General features: G+C 37.5%; 1 protein-coding gene across 1 annotated transcript in view; it reads left to right on the plus strand.

The window, feature by feature from the left end:
- LOC106615371 (uncharacterized) overlaps positions 1–22703 on the plus strand; it is a 52979-nt gene that overhangs the window by 28639 nt on the left and 1637 nt on the right. The window contains exons 2-4 of the mRNA XM_014231566.3: positions 19190–22126; positions 22190–22327; positions 22414–22621. Of these exons, the coding sequence (XP_014087041.1) occupies positions 19190–22126; positions 22190–22327; positions 22414–22621 (3283 nt within the window). The remainder of the gene's footprint in view (positions 1–19189; positions 22127–22189; positions 22328–22413; positions 22622–22703) is intronic.

Here is a 22703-nt window from a genome sequence, read left to right on the forward strand (position 1 = left end):
ACTACAATAAGCATTAACAACTTGGTATATTTAGAGGTTATGTCGGTCAGGTGAACTTGTATTAATAGCAGTAAATATGCTCTTCTACATACGAAAAAAACAGTAAAATCCCGAAAAAATCGGGATCCCGAAGATGTTATTTTCAATCCCGAAATATCAGGATTAGTAAAATTATAACATTTTTAATATTTTTAATAACTGAAAACGCGAAATTTATTTAATTTTTTCTTTTTAAATGTGGACATTAGGGCCGTCATAACTAAACAGACTAATAAGTAAATGAGTTCTCTTTTATAATATTTCTTTAAAATACTTGCAAACACTAAAAATAACTTAAATGTAAATGAAATAAGAAAGTCTCTAAAAGTCGGGATCCCGAAAATGTTATTTTCAATACCGAAAAATCGGGATTCATAAAACTATAGCTTCATACAATAGCATTTTTCATTACTGAAAAACTTGAAATCAATGTCGCATACTCTATTGAAATATGCCCATTCGGGTAGACATAAATAGGTATAGACTGAAAAGTTATGCAATCGATCACCATACGTGTAAAAAATAGTTTTTTCGTAGATCCATCGAGCATCAATGGTGTTTGTGAAGGTGTTGATCAATTTAGCGCTTTATTATTCAGCATTACAGTTATGATTTTGCATTTCTCTGATCATTGATGGCGTTTGACAATCACGCACAAGATGATTTGCTCGATATTTTGCTGTTTTCGGCTTTGACGCACCTTTCTTAATAAATTAAATTAATTAACGATTTTTAAACAATGTTTATATTTTTTCCAGCCGATTATATAACAATTACTTGTTACCTTTGGTTCGCCGCCACGAACTCGTTCAATTGATGAATGATTTATTTTATTTTATATAAAAATATTTACAAACATTTTATCAGAGCTTTAGAATTTGTTGACCCTGCCGTACATTTTTAGCCTTGCCATATTTCAGTTTTTGCACAACACTTTCCGGTGTAATTTGTGTGCAATAACAAATCCGCAGCGCCTTATATTGCTTACAAGCTTCACAGCCACTCCAGCGGCTTTCTTGCGTAACGCTCTTTGATAGGCTTTGCAATCATCTTTCCGCATAATTTGCTTGTCAATACGATTCGCTTTGGTCGCGGTGATTGGATTGTGTAAATTTGCATTTAACGAGCCAACATCGTTAATAATTTGTTAATGCCAAATAGTTGTTTTTGCTTTTCATAATTTTGTAATTTTGAATAAATATAAATAAAATGCGTAAATATGCAAGATATTTGAAATTTTTTTCACTTTTTTATAAATTTTGTTTGGATAATATTTTTTTTTATTTATTGTAGAATTGCAAGATCAGTTTTGGCTTCCCAAAGTTATTTATTGCGTCAATAAAATATTGAAATTTTATACGAAATGGCAGAAAAAATTCAGCTTTAATTATCTACAATGCAACCATGTATCAAAATCTTGGCTTCTGCCTCTTTCTTCCGATAGATCAATCTTAGGTCTTAAGAGCTCTCTTCGCTTGAATTGCTTGCAAAAAAGAGAATGTGTCAATGATTATATCACTCTAAAATCAACACCAACGTGAATCTGTCAAGAATTGTGGAATCGCGAAAGAGTTCATAGCTGCCTTCATTGTTAATAGAATGTATTTGGAAAGAATCAACAGTTGTCGAAATTTATCAAGAAGAACACATATTTCCAAAATGATGCCAGTTTTGTGCGCTCATAAGTTTTCACCTTTCTATTCACGTCGAATCATCAAATTTCAGGAGCAGTAGTATACTATCATATTATCAGGTTATTAGCTTATGCAGTCTAGAATTTTATTATTGTTTCTAATTAGTAAAATTTATGTTCACCCATGAGCTTTCACTTTTTCTGTACATTTTATTCAACTCGAAATAAATAAACGATTTCAAAGAGATTAAAAATATATGAGGCTACTAGTTTTGCTCACTATGAGCTTTCGCTTTTTCTGTTAAAAGCTTTCAACTCATTCAGTTCAAAACAGCCAAATTAAGAGGTAATAGGAATATAACCATTACTATGAGGCTTTTAGTTTAACCAACCTAGGATTACATAACTTTTTCAAAACGATAAAAGCTTTGTTTACTTATGAGCTTTCATCTTGTCTATTAGTTAAAAGCTTTCAACATTTTATTCAACTCCAAACAGCTGATTTTAAAGGGAATGGAAATATAACCATTACTATGGTGTACCTAATCAAAACCACATATATTGTGTCCACTTAAGAGCTTTCGCCTTACTATACAAGCGCTTTCACTTTTATATTCACCTCCAAACAGCTGATTTTAGTAGGAATTGAAATATCGTGTGAAAATCGTAGGAGGTATAGTCACAACACTAAGTGCGGTCACGTGATCAGCTATTTATTTATGAAAAATTTCTTATGATTGTTTATTGATTTTTATGAACACCAAACTCTTATATTTTATTATCAAGCAAATTATATATCTGCTCCAATAAAGACGAAGTAGAACGCGCTTGCGAAGTGTTAATTAATACCAACCTCTTTTATTCATTCAATCATTCAATTCAATAATTCAAACAATCAATAAACCAAAAACACTCCTATGCCCACATAACAATTTGTCGAATTCTTTGCCGAACAAATACAAATATTTAAACACTTAAGTATCAGCAGACACGAATCGCTGAGCAAAGAAGAACAGCATAAAATTAAAAATCAAACAACAATAGAAATGCTCAATGAAAAATCCATGCTAAGTAAATAAAGTTGGAAAAATAAATGTGATAGAAATAGCGGCACTTTCACTCTCGACGCTGCTTTCATTAGTGGAACGCGCCAACAACACTGCGCATGCGCGTCTACGCTTTGCTTTACGCAAAGATGAGTTGGGAGAAACCACAACGGCGCACACTGGGCTTGGGTGTGCGTTAGCACCAATAAATACCAACAAATGTGTGGCTCATCTATATTATTAAAGCCAACCAACGTTGAATGAATGCACACACACACATATATATATACATGCGGCATGCATCGCCAATCAATTAACACGTATTAACTTGTTGCTTGTTTATTGCATTGATGTGACTGAACCGCAAAGCAGGTAGTGCGCACGCAGCCCAGCCGTTGCAGGTGCCGGTGCCCGCCCATAAGCGCATACGCAGCAGTACTTGCGTCACCTGTTTGAGTATGTATGTCAAGTGAAGAAGATATCTCGTTTACCTCGTGAAGAATGCGGCATAAAGTCTGCTGAACTGCGATGCTGCTAGAAGCCCTGAGTTGAATTTTTATCTGACAATTTCATTTATTTTTATTACTTCTCCCTTTTGACTTGTAAATACATACAAACACACAAACTGGTTATGGAAAAAAGTGAAATTCCTCATGCATTTAAGATTATCGCTCTACAGCTTGACCGCTTCACCGGCTCGTTGTTTGTTTAATTAATAAATTAAAATAGAAAGCAACGGGAGTGGTAAAGCAATCTTGCCCAAAATGTATCAAGTGCTGATCAGCGATTTCCTCATACATAATCAGAGTGTTCACAAGTCGCACCGAGATCCAAGACTTTCTTCATTGATTATACAAAATGTGAATATTTTGTGAGCAAAATTTATAGGCGTGTCAAATTTTTATTGAAAATATTGAAATTTCGTCGCAATTTCAGTGCGCACAGCTCGTTTGATTTTTGTTGCATTCAACACTAAAACATTTTTGAGAGTTTCTTCGATCAATTCTTAGGAGTATTTAGGTATCACAGTGGGCCGGCGCTCTTAGCTGTCCAAGTGGAATCCGTTTTTCGATCGATATTTTAAACTAATCTAACCTAATGATTTAGCAAGAAAGCCTAGAAAAGTTGAATATGCCACTCATATTCTCGCTATAGCTAGAACAGTGTATACGAGATTTATTCACCTAACGGTTGTTTGCAGCAGTACAAGTATAAAAGATCGCGACAAATCCGTTCTCACGACAGTCGAGTCTACGTAACCGGAACGGACCCAGATTTTCATCCGGTTAAGAACTGTCAACTCAGCACAACCTCGAGACAAATATAACTTTATACAGTATAACCTTCGTTAGGTATTTTGAACTCGCCGATAACATTGTATATCATAGCCTTATAATATATGGTATACATATATTCACTATATATAAGTATATATTAAATTATTCTAACATACTACAGTATCCCTTAAAACTGCTAAACATTTTATAAATGTATTACAGCATTACTAGAAACTTCCAATTTAGTGTGAGTGACCATGTACTATCTGATCAAATATGAACCGGATTGACAAAAAAATAAAAATTTTTGTTTATTTTTGCCTTCAAATTATTTTCCTACGCTATATCTACGCTTAATGAAATTTTCAAGCATTTGTTATAAGCCTCGGTGCTGGGGTGGCCTTCAGCCTTCAGTGTCTTAAGCGAATTTTGGATATTTAAGTTTCGGTTCATTTTTGTAGCGCCATTCAGTAGATTGCTGAAGGGCTTAGACGTTATATTCAGAAACACACTCCTCGTCACCTGTAATAATGCCTTTGATGAATGTAGGCTCCTTAGCTACGTTTTCAAGCAGCTCTTTGGCGACCTTTGCTCGACGACGGTCTTTTGGTATGAGTTTATTTTCCATGCTTTATATACAAAACATTTAATAAAATCCGAAAACACTTCTGTAACATTTTCAATGATTCTGTAGGCGTGATTCCTTTGGAAACACCAAATTTCAAGCAAACGCGTTATTCAATATTATTCCATGGTAAAAATTACCAGACAAATCTTTTGCACCGTAAACAAACAGCAGCAAAACACACATCAGTTTACATATCGAGATTAAATTTCACTCGAGCGGAAAAGGCTTGTACCAATATGGGAAGATCTTTTTATGGATTCGGTTTGCGCGTTTAGATTAAATGGACCAGTCCGGGTAATTTTTGATCAGATGGTAAAAATCAAATACATCTAATATATACCATAGATTGGAAATTTTTTTGTCGTTTCGGTTTTCACGTGCCGATGGACCAGTCGGCGTCAAATTTTATCAAATATTATACATATAATATATGGTATTTATGACTAATACACCGACCAGTATGACCAGTCCGGGTCAAATTTGATCAATTGATAAATATCTACTAATACGTCTAATATATAGATTTCGGACCGCGCCAAAGTGTCTTTTCTTACTTTTTTTATTTATATTTTATTCTCCAACTCACAATTGTGAACCTTTCTTATAAACAATGTAAGAATAGCTCTAGTTCAGCTAACCTGCTCCACTTGCAATAACGGGAGCAAGTACTTTTACAACAACAACTAAAAATCTGAGCATCACCAACAAAAGCTGGTAAAATCCGGTAAGCTTCTGCATGCGTTTATTTGCGAATTTCGCTAAAAATAAATACCAGTTGACTCTAGCAAGCGTACTGTCGGCTTTCTCAGCACCCCCGCCACTTCACATACAACCATTAGCTGGGCCCAACATTTCGCATGCGTAATTCATCAATGCAAACGTGCGGATATGTAAATTACAAATGAGCTAAACACAATTTCACGTGTGCTTATTGCTGTTATTCGCATCCGTACATACATACGTATGTGCACATGAATGTTTGCACCAATAATTGTTTGGCTTTTGTGCGCACATTGGCTTCCAGTGCATAATTGCAAGTGTGTTTGCATGTTTGTTTGAACATAGACTAATGTTTGTAATTACCATTGGGTGTGTGCTCGAGCGGCGCATGTGCGCACATTATTAGCATATATCCACCTATATGGCTAACCCACCTGCATAGCCTACTCCACTATATATATTTGTATGTAAATGTGTGCATGCCACAAACTTCGAAGGCGTTAAGTGACTTGTTGCTGAAAATGTTGCAGAAGTTTAAGCTTCCGTAAATATGTTAATTACGTTGCATGCAACAAGGTGGTAGCAACACACTTGTTTCGTTATATACCGGAGTGGATAATTTGTTTGTGCAGCATAACAGGTCAGCGATTCTTGTAGCAGACACCGCTGGTCGCGCTAGTAATAAATTTTTGTTTATAGCGAAGTTTTTGGCATTAAAAAATATACTACTAAAAGTTTTAACTTCACTAAGTGGTTGAGAATTGCGGGAGAAGGCGAAAGTAAACAAAAAATCCCAAATGGAACGATTGAAATTGTGGGCCGGTGAGGTAATTTTGATACAAAGAGCAATCAGCATAAAGGCTGCTAGTTTTGGAAACATGGAATTATATTTGTATTAAGCTAAGCTTTACTCAGTAAATGAGAGATTTAAGCTAAGCCTTACTCAGTATGATAAGATCCCAAATAGGCTAGTGCGGTAATGCCTAATCCAAAGAGGAAACTGTGTTAAAGCTGATGGTTTGGAAGAGGTTGGTTAAATATGATAGGACAGGACTGAATTATAAGTAGAATTTAAGCTATTCATGCTTCCATACTCGGAATTCTTCGATCCAGTATCTCAAAGTTAATCTAATATTATAATAGAGTTATGAGTTGGTAGAGTTAGAGCTCATGGTACTTAGATTCCTAATATAACTTCAAAACGTTTTGAAAATGTTTGAGATCCCAGTCGTGGTACCAGCGAAATAGCTATTTAGGAGGTCTTCTGAACTACTCGCTGTTAGCAAGGTTCATCTCGCCGCCATGGTAGGCATTCTGACCAGACGCTGTCCAATAGACTCAGATGACGTGTGGTTACATATCTTGTCTGACACAAATTGCCAAAGCTGTACACAAGAAGGCGAGCTGGAATCATCTGGGCACTTTCTTCTCAACTGACCAGCTTTTGCCAGACTGAGGTTGACACATCTAGGTAGACAAACTCACGGCGATCGTGGTTAATTTTCTAAGAATGATATTGCTGACTTAACAAATTTGTGGTACGCTCGAAACACTTTGTCGGCGCTTCAGCGTTCAGTGCTGTACAAGTGAGATCTCGTCTTATCTTTGGTGCGAGGATCAGCCCAACCTAAGGTCTAACCTAACCTGTATTTGTGGGAAAACGAATAAAAGACCTTCTGAAAATTCATATAGCGCTCGTTATCGATAATTACTCACTTAAATTTAGCAAACTACTTTTTCATTACTTGCAACAGTATACATTACTTAGCTGCAGATAAATACCCTACAAACTAATAAAATGTAAATAAGGCTCAAACAATTCACACACAACACGCTAAGTAAGACATAAAAAGTTTTGGGGCAACTATTGTTGCTCTACAATCGCCCAAAGTCGTAAAAATTTTATGAGTCCACAAAGTCCACAACTGTAACACACACATATACGTATACATAAATGATATTAAAGCGATTGCTGGCTAAATTTTACATGCAGGCTTTTAGTGTTTCCTCTACATGAAGCTTTCAGGCAAATTCGCTGCCCCAGCAGCAATTCACCCAGTAAATACACACTAACATACATTTAAGTGGAATCGCCAGAAGTTTTTACACAGAGATTTTTTTATTATTAACGCTATAGCTGTCTATACGCTTCGAAACCAGCCAACTAACCACCACTTGGCAGTCGCCGGGCGTCACACAAACTCTCCAAGCTAATTTGCCTAAGACAGGCGTCAGCCGTCAGCCATCAGCAGTCCGCAGTCCGCAGTCGGCAATCGTCGTCGCTGTTATGCGCCACTGATGCAGGTATCTCTTTGTAAATTGGACACTTACACCAGCAGAGTCTCGCAATTGGATGCTTCCCCAAGCGCTACTCAATGTTGTTTCAATTGCAATTGCAATTGTGGCGCACGGACAAGTGCATGCCACATGCGCGTTGCAAGTTGCACACAAAGCCAAAACTTGCTTTAGCAAAAAAATAAATTCAGCACAAAAGCTCCAAGCACGAACGAGAAGAGTTGCACGAAAGAAACCACTTCAACAGCAACAGCGGAAAGCACGAGAAAAATATTGCACAATTGCAACTTCAGCAAATGCTTTGCCGCTGCAGCTTCGTTTCAATATAATTTAATCTTTTTGCTAGTTGTTGTTGTTTAATACTTTTAAATTGCCGCTTTATTGTTGCTTTTTGTTAGTAGTTCAGTTTCGTCAAGTGTGTATTTAAGTAGTTGGACGCTGCTGGCTAACTAAATGTCTGCTTCACCGCGTGCCTCGTGGCGTGTCTAGCTGGCGGCAAACAGCTGCTGTTGGTTGCCGCTAAATTGGCTACTGGCCGCACGTTATTATTGAGTTACCTACTTTTCGGTGACTTCTCATCCGTCATCCGTTATGTGTATATTCAACGAGTTCATATTGCCCGTGGACAGACATAGTTTTTAACAAAAGACTATAATGGTGGCACCTCAAAATGTGCCTTAAGCGCACGGAAGTTTGGTGATAGGTATAAGATACTATATCAAGAAGAGAATAAGAAAAACCGTTAACATTAGGTTCGATTACACCGAAGCTATAATACCCTTTACAGTTACATTAAATAGCATAGAAGGGTATACAAATATATTTTTCTTGAATTTGACTGATCAGTTTGAATGGCAGCTATATGTTATAGTGGTCCGATCTAAACAAGATGTTCGGAGTTGGTAGCGTTACCTTGAAACATAATTTATGCCAAATGGCATGACGATATCTTGTCAAATATAAAAGTTTTCCATACAAGAACTTTTGTTGAGTTGTTCAGTTTGTATTGCAGCTTTACACTATAATGACCCGATATCGGCGGTTCCAACAAATGATTAACTTCTTGTTAGTAAAAGGACGTGTGAAAAATTTCAGATCGATATCTCAAAAAGTGAGAGACTAGTTCGCGTGTATACAGACGCGGACATGGCTTAATCAACTCAGCTCATCTGATCTGGGTTTCCAACGCTTCCTTCTGATTGTTACAAACTTTGAGGCAAACTGCAAATATCTTATTCGGGGAATAATTAATTATGTATAACTGAGCAGCGCAGTTTGGTAAAATTTTGTAAGCAACAGGGACTTTACATTAGCTATGTGGTCTTTTCTTCAGAATATTGTACATAGTTCTATTATTGCAAGTCTTTCTATAAATTTTATAAGAAATCCAATCAGCGCTGTAGAAGATTTCATGATCCATCCGTATCCATGTTAGTGGGGTTTACGTAGCCCGCATAGACCCGAACTCTTATCCGCACAAGGACTGTCAACTCGGCAGTATTCTTCCAAATTACTTCAGGGATGTTTTCTGCCACTGTAACAACAACCACTTCTTGGTTTATAGATCATCGACTTACAAAAACCTTGAGCCGTAACATTTTCAGAGCCACTTCGCTTTTTAGCGAATCAACATATTACTGATCGCAGAAACTTAACATTTACGAAAATATCAAAAATATCTATGAAGAATTACCACACTTCTCATAATATTGTCAGTTTAATTCAAATAAAAAAGCATTTCCGTGGAAAAACTCCGAAAGCTCTATTAAAAATCGCTACAAAATATCATAGATGGCAAATTATTACTCGTTTTCAGTAGGCCGTCTGATATTTTTGAGCATTGACAATTAGTCGAGCTTTCCCTTATAATGAAGACACCTGACATCTTTTAATAGTTGATGAACACTTCTCCACATAAGAAAATCGGTCGAAGCTAAAGCCTAATTCGATGATTATAAAACCACACATATACCAGTCAGGCTGAAAAGTTGACCCACATGATTCGTAGTTAGACCTCATCTTCAAAAGTATGTGAGCAAATTTCACTGCTTTGGACAATTGGTTGGTAAAAAATTGCATTTTCGACATTTGGAAAAGCTTTAAACGTAAAACTAAAGACGCTGCTGATACCAAAAGGCGATTTAACGAGTATTATTCGGGTCAGACGTCAACTATTCGGCAGTATAGTGGACGTATAAATGAGGCTGTTACAAAACAAAAAGAACACACAAAATGATTTTTGCATGTTTTTAAAGTGAACTTGGTCGAAAGAGCTGAGTATGAGCGTGCTGGCGATATCGTGTATGAGTGTTTGTGTATGTCACAGTTTCTGTAACTTGACTACCGTTTGAAACCAAATAAAAGCCAAATTTTTGTGTCGGTATGTGACACTGAATGAAACATGACTTCATTAGTCTATTTCGGAGACATTCAACATATACATACATATGTAGATGATTTTCCAGCACTTTAGCTTAAAAAGTAAAATTCTACAGCTCAATTTTCATTTTTCTATATGAACAAATTGTAAAATTGGAACCCTTAACTCGCAGCCAAATCATAACTCAACTAATTACATATTTAAAGCTGCTGTTTGGTAATAGTAGAAGTCTTTCACAGTTTATTTAACCTGGCTTTGAACCCAAGTACTACCAGATCACGCAGCGCGAAACGTTCTTCAACTATGCGCAGCTTCCATCATATTTTGCTTAACTTTGTTAGCTGCTATTCAGTTCACTTTTAACAGTTAGACTTTTGCGCAACTCAATGCGCATAACCTCAAAATGAACTGATGCTGTTGTCCATCTGTTCGACGGCAGTTGGAATTCATGCGTTTTCTTGCTATTTTCAATATTTATGTTCGTGTTTTGTCTATCAACATGCATTTTTTGCTGCTGCTACTTGCAATGATTGCAACTAATTCAAGGTTGTACGTGCCGCGGCAACTGCAGCAACTGTCGATTGCTGATATATTCTCACCATATTTCGGCAGTTGCTTGGAAAATGCTTCAATTTGCGATTCTTCGATTCTTCCGTTCTCTTTTCAAGCGCATATTTATGTTTATTTGACTGCAGCTTTTGCAAATGCGTTTGTTTTTTTTCGTGTATTTTTTTATGCTCAGCGAATTGTCCGATTTCGACTGGCGCGGTTGCGTAATTGGCGGACATCGCTTAGCTTTACGCTTGTATATCTTCCACAAGTTTAGCTGTGTTTGTGTGTGTGTTGTATTGGCTTCTTCTTGGCAAGAAGCTGTTTTTTTTTCTATTTCTATTATTTTTGGCCAACTGTTTTTGAGGTCGCAAGATGCGATTATTGCGCAAGCGCATTCCCTGCTTTGTTGGCGTCTGTGGCGCGGCAGGCTTATGTCGTTTTTATTTTTCTGTTGTGAACAGCTCTTCAAATTTACGTTTGTCTAGTTTATTTATTTATTTCTTTTCTGTTTCTGTTTTTATTTTAATTTTATTAGATATTTTTTTGGTTTACAACCACTCAACACTTGCGGCTTTCGGTTTTGCGCTGTGTGTATAGCTCTCTATCAGATTATTTTATTTTTTGCCTTGTTTTTTGAAGAGGTTTTTCTTATGCCATCATTTGGTAAAATTGGTCAGCTGTTCAATTATGTGATTTGATGTTGATTTTTCGAATGCAGTCTTTTTATTGTTGCGTGTTTTACCCAAATACGCCTAGGGTGCGTGACTAGTCGTTAATTTTTAGTTTTATTATAATTACTTTTTCATGTCAATCAATTGTGGAATCCTTTCTATTTTTAATTTTTGGTTTGACTTTTAGAATATGGAGGCGTTGAGTTGCGTAGATTGTATTAAGAGTTTGCGCTTAACTTTTAGTGGCATCCCTGTCAGCCGTAGAGTCCAAACTTTGTTGGCTACTAAATCTAAATAATTGGGTTTAATTATTTTGACTATACCTGTATTCGTATTTTTTTTTTTTTAAATTAATTTTATCAAATTTTGAACGTTTATTTAAACGTTTATTCAAAAACATGTGCAATAGTATTACTCAAAGTACTGCCAATCTGAAGTTATAACATTTTCCCACCTTTCTGGTAATTTGTGTATTCCATTCCAAAAGAATTGCTCAATGCTGACTCAAGTAAATTTTTGATATCCTGTTCTGATATTAACCGTATTCGAGCGAGGGCGTTATATTTATATAGTAGGTGTAAAACTATATTCCTGCCAAGAGATGGCGCAACTTTATTATTATTCCAATTTTTTTCAATATTTCGATCATGCGTTGGAAAGCCCTTGTGTGTACATTATTTTAGAATTATTCATAATCAATGGTTTGGTCTCTTTCGTGGTGAGGTTGTTAAAAAAATGATCCTCTTATAATAAATATATCCTTAATTTAATGATGTTTGCAACTCAGTCCAGTCTATTGCCCATGCATACATTATTTTCTGTATAGTTGATAAATATCAACAGTTTTCGATCAGTTCATCGATGCTGCTTCACAAACTAATCCAATATTCAGCCAAAAATTGTTCCCATGCCAAAATTAAACTAATTTTCTGATTTCAAATCCACACTTCTTATGGCTCAAAGAGAATATTTTCCGTATACAATAGAACTTTCTTCCCCTGACTATACTTTTAGGTGAGCTTAGTTCTTGAACATCATCCAAAAACAGCTTAAAAGCTAGTTGCACCAGGTTAGGTTTACAGTCCAAGACCATATTATCTGAATTTATCTATCCCCAATGCTCTTGCCTTGAGTCTCAAAAAGAATAACTTTCATGTCTGATAGAAAACCTTCCTTACCAACGAAAGTAGCTTTAAAGCTATCGATAATGTATCTCTAGCATATTTTTGATGAAACTGAGTTCGTAGATTTAAAAAATTACACTCGAATTCATACCGTAAACCAAGTTCTCTGCTGAAAACATTAAACATTTAAAACCAAATCACATCAAACATAATTTTAATTGTCTGCCACTCACTCGCTGCATCATTTGTCATGCCACAAATTTAGGGTTCTGCTACATTTGCATAAATCGCACAGTAAAAACGATAACAATAAAAGCACATAACAGTGGCAACATGCAATGAAAAATACAATGCGACATAATTAGTGCCACCAAAATACCAGCACTGTAAAATGCAAGTCAACATACTTGGCCAATATGTAGATGAGGTTGCAAATTTCTAGCCAAAACCCAGCAATAGTTGCAAATGCATTTGTTGGTATGTATGTGATGTGTTGCATACTCTATGCTTTTTGTGCTTCATGCAAGTGTAGAGAGTATTGCAGCTGCTGCAAGGCGAATTCCGAGAAGTATAGAGGAGTTAGAAACAAGTTTGTGACATGCGATTTATTTTTTTATTTTTTTTTTTCCTACTCGTCCTTCAATTGCATATCAGCAATTGCTTTATTATTTATTAATTTGCACATTATAAGCGTGATTTATTTAGGTAGATATGAAAAGTAGAGTGCGCCAAAAAGTTAGGTGAGAGACAAGTGACGAGTTCGCTTCACTTTTTTGTGGGCGTAGTACTGAGAATCATCTCTGTACAATGTATGGTAATTGGCTTTCTTTTTTAGGCAACGCTTGAGGTTATTAAAAAATTGCTTTATTGTTGTTGATGCTTTGAGATAGCGTTACTTTTATTATTGTTTTCATAATTGTGGATTATTTTGATGGATACAACGTGTAATTATAGTTATATAACTAATTGCGTATTTTTTAATTGCCCTGTCATTATTGCTGGAGGTATATAAGGAAATTGCATTATGTAATGAAATATTCAAATAGATTGGAAAATAATAAGGGCAATACTATCAGGTATTGAAATTACTTAGATGTATTTTTTTATGTCACTAAAAATGTTTATACCGACAAAAAGTCTTCTGGAAACGGTTTTATTGCCTTCATCATGGCTTTGCTTTCAGCTATGAAAAATAAAAACCTCTCGCCATAGTGGCAGGTATGAAGTTGTAATTACTTTTCTCTGAATACTCGCGAACTATAGAGGTAATTCTTTAACATTTGGCTAGTAATATTATTTGCCAGCCCGATTTGGATGATAGCTGAGTCTTCAGACTTTTAAAGCCTGTTTACTTTCAGCACTTATTCAGTGTGAAGTGCAACGTTTTGTTTCGAATATAAAGGTTTTTATTTTTCATGTTAGACATCTTCAACTAAATATGCATTAAATGTATCCAGCCATATTGGAATGATATGTTAATCCACTAAAAGCTTTTTAGGCCTTTAAGAATTCAGCACTAGTTCAGCTTGAGACAAGTGTAGCTGAATACAGCGCTGAATGTGAAAACATCTGAAAACTCAATATAGATGCCGCAATTCGGTATCAATAGCTTGATTAAGCAATGAAGAATAATGTGTTATTTTGAATATTACATAGCTGTAGGTATATTTAAACTTCGACACTAAGAAACAAGTCCTTCAATCTACACAGTTAGCATTCGCAATTATGCATATTGGTTGCTATTAGTAATATTATCATATTTATTGAATTTATATGCAGAAAAAGCGCATAGGCATATTAACCAAGCAAGCCCTTTCAGTATTCCAATTATTTATTTTATCGACTCCCCCTACCCAATATATTATTATCCACGTCAGCGGCACAAATTATTTAGATTGGACCACTGTAGCATACGAGTATACTAGCTACCATAAAAATTTATGGCTCAAAATCAAGTTCTTGTATAGAAAACTTTTTTATTTGACGCGAATTCTTCACGAAAATTGGCAAAAATTATTTTCCAAGGCAACGTTACAATCTCAGAATAAATTGTTTAGATCGGACGATTATAGCATATAGCTGATGTACAAACTTAACGATCAAAATCAAGTTTTTGTATTAAAACGTTTTTTATTTGACGCGAATTTTTCATGAAATTTGGCACACATTATTTTCCAAGGTATAATTTTTTTTGTTTCACTAAAGTCAGGATTGCTTATCCCCAAGGATAATATCCATATATATATATATATATATATTATCTCTATATCTATATTATCTCTATATCTATATATATATATATATATATGGACCACCAACGGCGGTTTTCTTTGTTGAAACTTAAACTGTGTCTTATAATCTCAATCTACACTACCAACAAATTGTTCTTCATACAAGTATAATATCTTCACCATATTAGGAGCAATTTAGAGACTGACAAATGATTTTATTGACTTAATTTCAACCAAAATATTGCAATCCAAAACGCTTAATTGGCTTGAAACGGGTATTTATATAATTATATAAATTAAAATTTAAATTATACAAAAAAAATTGATTTCAGCTATTACCTAGTTCTACAAGTCATTTTCCATTTAATTTCTCAACTATATTAAATTTTTTTTAAACAATTTTTGCATGTTACTCGAAATTAAAACTAGTCTATAACTAAATCTATTAACTGGAAACTTTCAGTTTAGCAACTTTACATGCAAATTTATGCTACAGGAAAAAATTAAGTCATATTTTTAAAAAATTCACATTAAATTATAGAAGAAAATCCCATATCAATCGCAGGCACCACCACACGCACAGCCGCAACACGTTGTTGCACAATCTCCATCACTCACATGCATCAACGAAACACTTGAAATTCCGTCATTTGCAATGAGCCAGCAAGCCGAAGACAGTCGATGAGAATTATGTATTTATCTGCCGTTTGGCAGCGGCGAAATTTCTATAACGCAACGCATAAAAGTGACGGCCGCACCTGCAAAACGTCCGTTAATAGTGATGAGATAACCGCAAAGTTGAAACCAACTGATACCAAAAAGCGGCGTATGCAAAGCAAAAACAATAACAAAAACATAATAACTGAGCTAAATTGCACGCGTCGGCAGAGCTGTGAGAGAAATGACCAAACCGCAGCAATGAGCGCAGCAGGCGTCACGTAACCCGATGCCATACGGCCGGTGGGAGGCGCAACGGTGCAGTGGCGGTGCGCCAGGTGGTATGAGTGATGCGTAATTAATTTGCATTCATGTACGCGTAAACCGCGAAAAATGTAATAGATTTTTAATATGCTCACAAATATGTATGTGTATGTGTGTGTGTGGATGCTGTCGTTTGGAAGTGCCGGCAATCAGCAATTTTTCCTCGCTTCGCAGATGAAATCTTCGCGCGTTCCTCATTACGCTATGCGTAATTGCAGTGGTTATAGCTAGGACGTTGTTGTTGTTGTTGTTAATAGCAAAGCTTTGCAGTGAACTACAATAACAAAATGTAGCATAATACCGCTCAACTTTGTGGCATGTAGTGATAAACAAAAGCAATTGCGCGCAACAATGGGCCAAAGTGGGCGGACATGAAAAAAGCAACAACACACTGACATAAAAACGAAGCTGGAAATAATTGCAGGAATAACCAAAGAGCGCTAAACAAACGCAAAAATGTTGCGTTATACAACAATAGCAGCAACAAACCACCACTGTAGCATAAGCGCATCTAAGCTAATGCGGCAGCCACAAGTCGCGTTGTTTGCCAAGTTTTTTTCCACACACAATTTGCTGATTATCATTTGCTTCCCTATTGCCCTGTACGCATTGCAACATTGTTGTTGTCATTTTCAATTTACGCCAAACGACTACAGGCGTATGTATCACAATATACATTAATTGTGCAGGTAATAAATCTGACTTATGCTGATGGCGCGCATGCGCGGCAGCGCTGCTAAGAAATGTTGTGGCAAAACGCGCGTTATGCTGCGACTACAAGATTATAACTGCTGTGCAACCAAAAAAATACACAAATAAAAGTAGATAAAAAACTCGAAAATAGTTTTCAGTGTTTACCTGCGCTAGACAAATGCGTTTGGCTTGTAAGTATACTCACATATAAGTTACAAAAAAATTATTATTAAAAGTAAACAAGCAATTGTGTGGAAAGCAGAAGTGGCACTAATGCGTCAAAAAACAGCATTTAATCGGCACAAATAAGTAATTACATAGCTGAAGAGATCACTGTAATGTTATTAGATTAGGTAATAGCGGTAGTAGGCGGTCGGTTACATTTAAGAGCGTTCATGTAATGAGTTTGAATATTTTGGTTAGGGCGTATGTAATTTAATTTCTCACAACAAGAATTTTTTGCATAAAGAAGCAAATAATTTTAAAGCAATTATTTATTTTTTTCCCAAATTATTGATTGGAGCTTAAGGAAGAAAATTTCTCTCATTTACAATTAAAGCTCTCTTATCAGCTTCGAGTACAAGAAAAACTACGGGTAGAGCTATAATTTTAAGGTATTAGACAACTACCATAGAGTAGTAAGCTTGCAGTTCTATAAAGTAAGTACAAAAGTTTTATTTGAGCTGTTTTTTACTTCTCCTTAACTTTCTACTTATCATTCTATATCTACTATGTTTTCACTGCTAATAGTTTTTTTACTTTTGAAGTTGGAAAAAAAATCTAAATTTCATTCCACTGCTGTAAATTTTTGTAATTTTCAACCGCCTTATGAAATTAAAAGCATATTAAAAAGCCAAAAATTTACAATACTAATAGTGGCGTTAGATCTAGAAAATCCACCATGGACCAATTTTTTATAAAACGTTAAACTCTGTAGAAGGCCTTGGGCAAATAAAATAGTTTTACACTCATCACCTTTTTGTTGATTTCAAAGCCATTTTCGACAGCACTGGCAGGAGCTGTCTATTCGATGCCATCTCTACATCTGGAAAATCAACTATGGACCAATTTTTTATAAAACGTCAAACTTTGTAGAAGGCCCTGGGCAAATAAAATAGTTTTACACTCATCACCTTTTTGTTGATTTCAAAGCCATTTTCGACAGCACTGACAGGAGCTGCCTATTCGATGCCATCTCTACATCTGGAAAATCAACTATGGACCAATTTTTTATAAAACGTCAAACTTTGTAGAAGGCCCTGGGCAAATAAAATAGTTTTACACTCATCACCTTTTTGTTGATTTCAAAGCCATTTTCGACAGCACTGACAGGAGCTGCCTACTGGATGCCATCTCTACATTTGGTATAACTGCAAAACTCATACGGTTATGCGATTGACATTGATAACAGCTATGAGCTCCATCAAACTCGGGAAGGATCTCTATAAGCCGTTCGATACCATATGAGGATTATCTCGGAACCAGCATAAACACCACTTTGAGACCGATAGGCAATTGAGAAGTAGATCCTGTCCTATTATACAGCGCAGAAACAAGTACGGTGACAAACCAAGATGAGAAAGCACGACCCACGGTTTTACTGCCAAAGAAAAATATGATTTTTTATTTTTTACGAGTTCAAGGTAGTACGCTTTATGAGACAATAGAATAAGCCTTCGAGTGACTTAAGAATCCATTGTGTAGACATTCTAGGAGTGGAATATATTATACTTGTAGTGTAGTTTGTTTCATAAGAGTTGAGTATCATCTTATCAAGAATTAAAAAATTCTTCAATGAGACAGTGGGAAAGAAAAAATTTGTTATAACATACATGTTTATATCATTATATTATCAATATATACATTGCACCGATAAGATTTTCTCTTTCAAAAGTCAAATCAACATTTTAAGGAACCTTTTCTTAAGAGATCTGAGGCTGCAACAGGAAATTCATCAAAGGATAGATGCTCAACGATAAAAGTTTTGAATACACCATTGTGCTACTTGCTGACACATGACAATGGAATATTGAACTAAAATATTTGGCCGTTTGAGTTACGCCACTATTCGAGTAAACCAACGCAACATTGGCTATGAAAGTGTCGATGTAATTAAATACAGATATTTATACATACTTGCAAGATAAGCAATACAACTTTACAGCATCGTAAATCTCACTGCGATGCTTTTGTCTTCGAACACACAAAACTGGTTGAAGTTTCCAATGTGACCACAAAAGACATCATCAACGGCAACAAAAGCGGTTTGCTAAAAGCTGTCAGTGTGTTGCTTGAACTATTTACAATGCGTGTTTTTGCACGTTGGGCTGCTGGTGTGTGGCGCATGCGCACACTCTCGTTGCAAACGACAATTGACTTTGCAATTTTACCAGTTAAACTTGCATTGCTCCAATTTCGTGCGCAATTTTTCCTTTTACCCAGTTACAGGTTTTGCTTTATAAGCCTGTAGGTATTTTGTAATAACGCGGTTGATCCACTTTCCATCCACGAAAGTAGAGTAATGCTAACAGCTATCGAATGTGTGACGTTGGCATTGAGAGGTCGTTGAGTTTGTGCGTTTGAAAGTGAAAATTATGTAATAATAGGAGTTTGTTTTGCTATAAATTTTGCGGTTGACATTGGTTAACATTGGGAAAAGCAAGTTGACAGCCATAGTTTGGGGTATATTTAGGGGTATTAGGGAGATACCAAATATTGAAAATGATTTATAAAAAAAAAAAAACTATAGAAAATCAGAGTTTGAAAATTATGTGGAACCTTTATATTTTGATATTTTATATGAAAATTTAAAAAAAAAAAATTAAATAATTTATATTGTATCAAGAATATATTTTAAGTGGTTAAAATACTCAAAGTAAATTCTTTTTGTTCAACGCCAACTTTTTCTTCCAATTGCAGCCCATTCCCTTTCACAACCAATTTCGCCGGCAGCTCTCTACCCAACAGCATATTCTAACAGACGTGCAACACCATACACAACAGCGTCAACCCCAGCAGCAACTACAACAGCAACAGCAGTACTTCCTGCAGCAAGCCCCCAGCGTGGAAGTACCTATACAAACTCAGCAACAACGCAACCGACAGGTGGCACCCACTGTGAATACACGCTTCCCGCCTAGCGGCAACGGACGTGGCAATTACGTCAATAACCAAAATGCTAACAGCAACATTAACAACAATGAACAATACCAACAGAACTCAGTTTACCAGCGCTCCACACAGAACCAATTGTATACACCACAGCAACCAGTACGCTTCCAGCAGCCACAGCAACAACAACAACAACCCTTGCAACAACAACAAAATGTTGATCAACATACACAAAATTTCTTAACACTGCGCAATTTTGGTAATCAACAAGTGGGACCCCAACAGAGCTTGCCACAACGTTCTTACAACAACAAGCCATTCCAGTCACAGGCAACACAACAACAACCGCTGCAACAACCAATCTACTCCACGTTACCGAACAGCGTTTATAAGCAGCAACCGCAGCAGCCGCAGCAAGCTGGACCTTCAAACTTTGGTCTGCCGCAGACGCAACAAAAGTTGCCGAGTTCACTGCCAATACCCACTTTCCAGTCGCAAAGCGTAGCGCAGGCGCCGCTGAAAGCCACATTCTCCACTACGCCGCAGTTAATTTTCCAACAACAACAACAACAGCGGCAGCAACAACAACCGCAATTGTTGCCACTGCCACAGCAACAGCAGCAGCAACAACATACGAACTATCAACAACTGCCATTGCAGCAGCAGCAGAACGGCGCTTTTCAGTTGACGCCCAACTTGGGGCTGCCAGTGCCACAGCTCTTCCCCAACCTGCAGTCGACCGCCTTTCCGTCAGCGGCACCACAGCCTCAGCAACAGCATCAACAGCAGTTTGTCAATCCACAATTCGCCACGTTGCCAACACCGCAAGCACAATCGGCCGATCAGGAGTACAAGCAGAAGATCATACAGAAACACGAACAGTTCGTCCAGAAGCAATATGAGAAGTCGCAGAACAAGGTGCGTCAGCAACATGAGGAATTCCTTGCCAAGCAACAGACACTCAAGCAGCAATTGGCGCCCACATTGCAGTTACCACTCCAACAACAAGAGCCGCAGTTGCAGCAACAACAGCAGCAATACCAGAACTACCAGCCACCACGCAGTCGCCCATTAGCACCTTCGGAGCTCCATCTGTTTTCATCTGCTTTGCAGAAGTATCACGAGGAACACCCCACAACGACAACAACAACCACCACAACTACCACCACCACTGAGGCAACCACAGTGCCGAGCAAACAGAACAGCAAAAACGTCTATGCGCAAGTGAAGGCCGAGCTGGGCAAATATGGCATGAAAACTACACCAGGCAAGAAACCTGTCAAGACCATCGGTCGCGATGAGCTGCTGAAACAATTAAAGGCTGCGCTGGCTGAAGCGCCACAGAAGGAGGATGATAACAAAACTTACTCCGAGATGGACTTGGTATTACCAAACGGTCAACGCGTGCAAGTCATACGCACCACCGATCCCAATTTGCTTAAAGGACAACAAGCACTTTCACAAGATCAACTGCAATCCCTGCTGGCGCAACAAGGCATTTCCGCGCCTGAAGCAGTAAGCGCGCCAGCTGGTGGTAAACTGAGTTTGTCTGATGTAGCGCCTGAAAGCGCGAAGGATCTCGTGTTGCCAAATGGCTCTAAAGTGCAAATATCGCGTTCACCGGATCCAGAAGCTGCCATCAATCCACAAGCTTTGCCCGGTGGTGTTGATCTCTCTAATTTAGCTTCACTCTATGGTGGCGATATTGAAGGTATCTCAAGTGGCGCCAACAGCATCGCCAGTTCGGCTGTGATACAGTCCGACTCTGATGAACCACCAACGCTAGAAGAACTGGCCAAGCGTGGGCTCATACCCGATGGCTATGAAATTGAAGGTTTAAGTTCGAATAAACCAGCGCCTGCACCTCAACCGGCGCCCACCTTACCACCAAAGAAAAAGGCAACTTATGTCTATCTTGAGGAACAAGCTGATGGTAGCTTCAAAATACAAGGTGTTAAAGCCAATGGTGAGAAGGAAACAAAGCAAACAGGTGCCGAAGTGGAGAGCATTTTGGAGCGCATACGCAGCGGTGAAATTAAGCTACCGCCCTCAGTCTCACGTCTAACACTACCTAATGATGAGGTGGTAGAAATACAAGGTGGTAATATCATAAAGACTACCGTTACACCGACCACTACTCCAAGAACAACCACTAGCACCACTACAACGACTACAACTACCACCGAGTTCCCATTCGCACGCACATCACCGATACGTCACCAGTATCACTCGACACGCACATCGCCATATGTCTTCCCCAGCACTACCTACGCGCCGCTTGTACATCGCACTAGCCCCGCTGAAGTACAAGTGGTACCGCCTGCACCCGAGTCTACAGCCACCACCTACTACACCACACCCACGCCGATTTACACCGCCTCTACTGCGCCTGTGGGTTATGAGACCTCAACACCGTTTACCGTCACTGAACGTTTGGTCGATACAGTGCCCGAGTCTGGTCACTACACCGATACATTGGTGCAAGAAACTGAGAATAACGAGAAGGCGGCCGAGGTGACGTCTACGAATCCTAGTGAAGATCTCATACAGATTCTAAAATCGAATGGACTTTTCGCTATGGCTAAATATTTGCGTCAATCTGGTTTGGATAGCATCTTGAATGAGACCGGTCCATACACGATCTTTGTGCCAACGGATAAGGCATTCAAAAACTTGCTGGTACAACTTGGTGGACCCGAACGAGCGGAGGAGAAGTTTAAGGCGAACCCCAGATTGCTGAGCGGCGTAAGTGTTTCATTGATATGATGTATTAAGAAATTTAAACCGATTTTTTCTTCTATGAAACAGCTTCTGTTGCATCATGTGATACCCGGCGCTTTCGAAATTGCAACGCTACAGGACGAGATGACAGGCGTTTCTTTGGCGGGTACACAATTGCGCGTCAACCAATACACCATGCACGATCAGGAGTGGAACGATGTGACTGTGAGTATTAAAGACTATAGTTACCTATCACATAACCAATAAAAAAAATGATATGGATCTGATCGAAATAATTTACTCTTTTATAGATCACCACAATAAACGGCGCTATGGTTTTACTGAACAAGAAGGATATAAAGATCCCACAGGGTGTCGCACATGCGGTCGATCGTGTGATGTTCCCGCTACCAGTCGGCGATCTCTTGCAGACACTACAATCGGACCGCGAGAATAGGTTCTCCAACTTCTTAAAAATTCTGTACACTTCTGGCCTATCGGAAAAGCTGCAAAGCAAAGGTAAGTGAAAGTTAAAGTGGTTTAGTGTGTTTGTTGTTTACTCTTCTACAGCTCTCTCAATCTTAGAATTCGTATTGATCTT

Source organism: Bactrocera oleae, chromosome 3, assembly GCF_042242935.1.
Source record: "Bactrocera oleae isolate idBacOlea1 chromosome 3, idBacOlea1, whole genome shotgun sequence".
In the NCBI taxonomy this organism is placed as follows: Eukaryota; Metazoa; Arthropoda; class Insecta; order Diptera; family Tephritidae; genus Bactrocera; species Bactrocera oleae.